The sequence below is a fragment of the Corvus brachyrhynchos genome, unplaced genomic scaffold (assembly GCF_000691975.1).
Source record: "Corvus brachyrhynchos isolate BGI_N302 unplaced genomic scaffold, ASM69197v1 scaffold142, whole genome shotgun sequence".
In the NCBI taxonomy this organism is placed as follows: Eukaryota; Metazoa; Chordata; class Aves; order Passeriformes; family Corvidae; genus Corvus; species Corvus brachyrhynchos.
The window spans coordinates 864,951-870,043 of NW_008237226.1; the positions used below are offsets into that span (position 1 = coordinate 864,951).

Consider the following 5,093-nt stretch of genomic DNA (forward strand, 5'->3'; position numbering starts at 1 on the left):
AGGGAAAGACACTGCCTTAATTCCTAAGGGTTATTTTAATTCCCCCACATTCCATCGTTTGTGGTTTTTAACTCCAGGCAGTCTGATTTATATACAGAATATATGTGCAGAGGAAGAATAAACACTGCACGCTGTGTATTAGAGGTTTGATTGTGGCAGGCTTCCAAGAGAGAAGAAAAGGTTGAATGGATGGATGTTTCTGGGTGTCTTTACCAGGTACTAATTTTAACAGGCGTTGCGGACTTAATGCTCCATCACAAGATCCCACACAGCTAGCTAGTATTCCCAGAATCACAGGCCAATGTTTAATTCATGAGTACGGCATTGACTATGTAGGGTATGTCAGGGGATTAAGCAGGAGTTTTGTCCCTTGTTTCTTAGCTCTGAGGTTTATTTGAGACAGGTCATCTTTCTCTCAGCTGCTGTTTTCACTAGTGTGCTCAAAAGCCTTTGAATACTGGAGGCAGAAACACTGCATTGTGTTACATGGTCTAGTTAAAAATTTCTAATTCATTGGTGCAGCCTTGCACAGACTCACTAGAATGTGAGGCATTTTGAAGTAAAAGAAGACAATCTCAATAAAAAGTACATGTCTTCTAATCTGATGGCATTTATATAGCTTTTATCATCCTGGCTCCATCTTCGAGTACTCCTATCCACATTTTAATCCATATTTTTCTCCAGCCAAGTCATAAATTGTATTAAATTATGTGCCTATGGCCGGGCAGGATGTTAATGCTGAAACAGGAACTGAATTCAGCTGCTGTTGCTGCCCAGTAGCCCAAAGGCTCTTCCTCTGTGGGTCATGCAACCATGCTGGGAGCTCCAGCACTCCTTGCTTCTGAAACCAGGCACTTCTGAGGTTGTTCCTTGGCTCCAAACACAGCAGCAACAAATCACTTCTGTTGGAGTGCTGGGAATAATTAATGGGAGACTGAGGCTGTGCCCATTCTTCTCTCTCTGTGCTTTCTCTTGTCAAAATTTTGAAGTTGCTTAAGTTGGTTCTAACTTCTCTGTCCTTCTCTTCCTGATTGTGAAACAGGAAGGAAACAAAATTATCAGTTGTAGGGGGGGAAAAAAGAGAAGGAAGGCATTTGTGGTAAAATTAAAAGTGAAGTTTAAAAAAGAAGGCATTTGTGGTAAAATTAAAAGTGAAGTTTTTAAACCTATCTTTACATTCTTCCTCCTTTTTTTTTTTTTTTTTAATCTTTACCCGCTGCTTAAATAGCACTTCATGTATATGTGTGTAATTCAGCACTTTAAAACTGTTATAAAACATAGATATAGGACTCTGATCCTTGATGCCAGGTCCATGTATCTAAAAACCATAATCCTAGTGACCTTTTATCCAGAGACATAGCTCTCACTGGTGCACCAATTGCATATTAGGGCTAGTTTAGAAATTTTACTGAGGCAAGATGTAGGGTCTAACTGAATGAAAGCTACACAGGAACTCATGCTGGCCCTTAAGAGAAAACAACAAATGTATGAGAATATCTGGATTTTTAAAGGAGAATTGCTTTAATACCCAATACACATGAAAGAAGATTTTTGCTTGAGGCATTTCTGTTACAAGGGTCACAGTAGCTTCAACCTGAAACACACACATTTTTTGGAAATTGCCACTTAAGATAAGCAATGCACAGTTTGTTTGCACTGCCCATAGCAGGATTATATCAGGATCAAAATATATGAAACATAAGAGAGAGAATGAAATAAAGTCTTCTCAATACTCCCATTGAAAAAAACCACTTCATTTGATCTTTTCATAACAGGTATTTGATGGTCCCAACAATGAAGCACCACTTCTTAGAAGACTCTGTGGAACACAGCATCCCCTTCCTATCACATCCTCCAAGAATCTGATGTACATCCGACTGCACTCCGATACAACCATCCAGCACAGGGGCTTCAGTGCTCACTTCACTGAGGGTAATTTCATCATTTACATTAATGCATATTTATCTAATCACCACTTTGTATCAGACACAGTCTTTTAGCACAGCTGATAATGGAAAGTATCATTTCTACACATGAAGCACATGGAGTGTGTATCTTTACCAGGAATGAATTTTCCGAATTATAGATTAAAGAATTTAAAGCCTGAGGATCAACTTAGATTCTTCAATTGGGAAAAAAGATTTCATACTTTTTATAGCAAGGCATCTAGCACACATCAGCTGCCTCTTATTCTTCCTCCCTAGAGGGTTAGCTGTCCATAACCATCCTGAGAAAAATGTGCAACTGGCAGTTTCCACAGACCTAGTGACAAAATAACATTTTATATGTCCATCCATGCGCATGAATCTGAAAAGCTATAAAAGAATTCTGTGTGATGCTGTTGATGAAGTCCATGGATTCAGGCCTGCACACCCTGCCAAACATCAACTATCCAATTTGTGGCGGACTAATTGGTATTTTACATGGTTTCCTTTTTAATGAAAAATGACACCAACTGGGCAGAATTTTCATGAAATTACATACTATTTGATAACTGGTGATTTGCTTTCACTTTTTCTCAATAATTTCGGCAACAGTTTTTCCCCAAGATGCAGACATCTAGTTTTTGCAGAGAAAATCAGTTTCTCTTATTTTCCTCTCAGGATTCTTTTCACCATAAATATTGCTTTTCCCAAAAATGTTTCATTCTTTGAAAATATTGTGAAAAATTATAAAGAAAAGGAGGATTTTGTATCAACAAAAATCTCAGTTACTCAGTTACTGAGATACTAGTTAGATAGCTAATTAGCCATTTCTGGCTAGCAGCTGTGAGAGCCTAATCTGTTCAGTTTTCTCAGAACACATTTACTGGATTTAGTACTGCTCAAACCATGTCTGATGAGTGAGTGTTCCCTGCCTAGGATTTTACAACTCAGCTCCTCTCTTCCTGAGAAAACTCAGTTAAATCCCATCTTTTGTTTGGTATTTTAGGCAGCACAGCACAATAAATGAATCTCACTCTTTGGTACTCACCTCCTCACCCAGCAGTTCAAAGCAGGTGTGTGTTAAACTCTGACCTGGGCAGTTTATGAGCAGCCACTGAGCTTAGAGATGAGGCATGGCAGCACTCAGCACTGTCAGCCAAAGTTCTGCAGTCAGTCAAGCTCTAGCATAGTGCAACACCTCACACAATTGCAGTTTTGCTGACACAGCTCACAAGAGGGTCCCGCTAATGCAATGTGGTGCCATCCCTGGCTGCTGGAAGGTAGTGGACAGTAATTTATGATTTTTTTCTTCCTAGATGCCAGCCTAGACAAATGACCAGAGAAATAGGTGTATTGCACTACCCCAGAACCAAGTTTAACACTTTGAGAGAGTTTAACACTTTGGCCCCAAGATTTCTCTTCTGGGCTATGAGGAGATGAAAACTATCAGGTCTAAAGTCACTCTGGCTTCTTGCAGATGGTCAGCCAGGTGCAGCATGGCTTGTGGATCCAGGTCAAGAAAGTGCACCCAGCGCTGGGAACTAATCCTTAAGTCTCTTCTTCTGATTAAATACTATGGAGAATTTTATCCTCATTTCATGCTGATGTTCCATGTTACACTTTATGCATTCATTTTCACTACAGAATCTAAGCAAGGTGATTTGTATATACAAATATTTATATATGTATCTGTATCTTTGTGTTTCGTTCTAAAGCATGTGGAAGTTTCATAGAATCAGATTCAGTTGGGGCAGCAATTTCCTCTCCTCTGTATCCTGCCAAATACCCAAACAATCAGAACTGCAGCTGGATTATTCAGGCTCAGGAACCATGTAAGTAAAAACATCTTTTGTAGTTAGCTGGGATGACTAATATCCTCATCTTCTTTTCTGCAATAACAATGCAAAATTCCTCCTTTATATCTTTAGGAAGTTCTGCATCCTGGTAGTTGATGAGTGTGGTTCTCCCAGTCTGTCACAAGTCAGATTTCACTGCAAAAGATTTAGTGCATAGCGAGGAAAACAATTTGCAACTCTGTCATCTCCCCCAATTTACTGTGACCCAAGTGTTACAATTATAAGTGAGGTGTTGAATACTATGTGATGTTGGATTCATTTGTGAGAAAATCTCAGGGTTTACATATAATTAAAGCACTTGTATTTAGCTGAACTTATTTCGGTCTGGCGTTTTCAAACTAGAGTTGTGTTACATGAAATCTATGCTAGTAACATTAAAAAATAGATTGAATAATGAGAAAAGATACACAGAATCTTCGATTTCAAATACAAAGAAAAATACATAAATAAGGAGTGTTATATGCATAGATACACTCTCAGCTATTCATAATTTTGCACAGATTTATGATTGGTCATAAAACACCAAATATTTTCCATCAGATACTGGTACTACCTTTAATACCCTCTATTACCTTTACATTGTATAAGATTCCTAAAAAAATTTGTATGTGTTAAATCCTATAATAGCGTTCTAGTATCCTAATTTTAAATAGGAACTATTCTACTTCATCTGTACATCTTATATTTAGCCATTGTTGTTAAAATCATAGGATGTTTCAATCATATGTATAAGTTTATTTTGCTAGGTTATAAAACAAATATCAATTTGCCAAGAAAACACCAAAACACAAATCAGGAGATAAGTAATAGGTTTTTTTTATCATAATTACTTATACAAATAGGATGTCCATGAAAAGGACATCATCAAAGCTCTTCCTCACCTATACAACGTTTATTTTTAAAGACAAACTTTCCCTGGATTCATATTGAAAACTCATATATGACTGCTGTCTCCTGAATTACAAGAGTATGAGAGACCATAAAAGTGCTGTAGAAGAAGTGACCTCCTCCACTTGCCAGCAGGACCATCCCATGCCTCGTGTTACAGCTCCATATGGCTTCATTACACCGTTGCACAGCATTACATACATACATAGCATACATACATTGCATTGCATATCCGATAGATTTAGCCAATGGCAGGCCACAGCAGAGCTCCTGCTCTCCTTTTACTGGGAAGGCCAACAAGTCTCCTGCTCTGGCCACCCACTGCGTTTTTTCCCTTTTTGCTGTGTATCCTGAGGACTTGCATTGATAGCTGTAATTGATTGACCAGACAGGACACAAAGGAGTGCGAAACACGCGTATGCAG

General features: G+C 38.4%; 1 protein-coding gene across 1 annotated transcript in view; it reads left to right on the forward strand.

Moving 5' to 3' along the window:
* Nucleotides 1-5,093, forward strand: part of CUBN (cubilin) — a 143,939-nt gene that overhangs the window by 76,767 nt on the left and 62,079 nt on the right. Inside the window, exons 32-33 of the mRNA XM_008629880.2 lie at nt 1,776-1,932; nt 3,641-3,757. Coding sequence (XP_008628102.1) covers nt 1,776-1,932; nt 3,641-3,757 — 274 coding nt within the window. The remainder of the gene's footprint in view (nt 1-1,775; nt 1,933-3,640; nt 3,758-5,093) is intronic.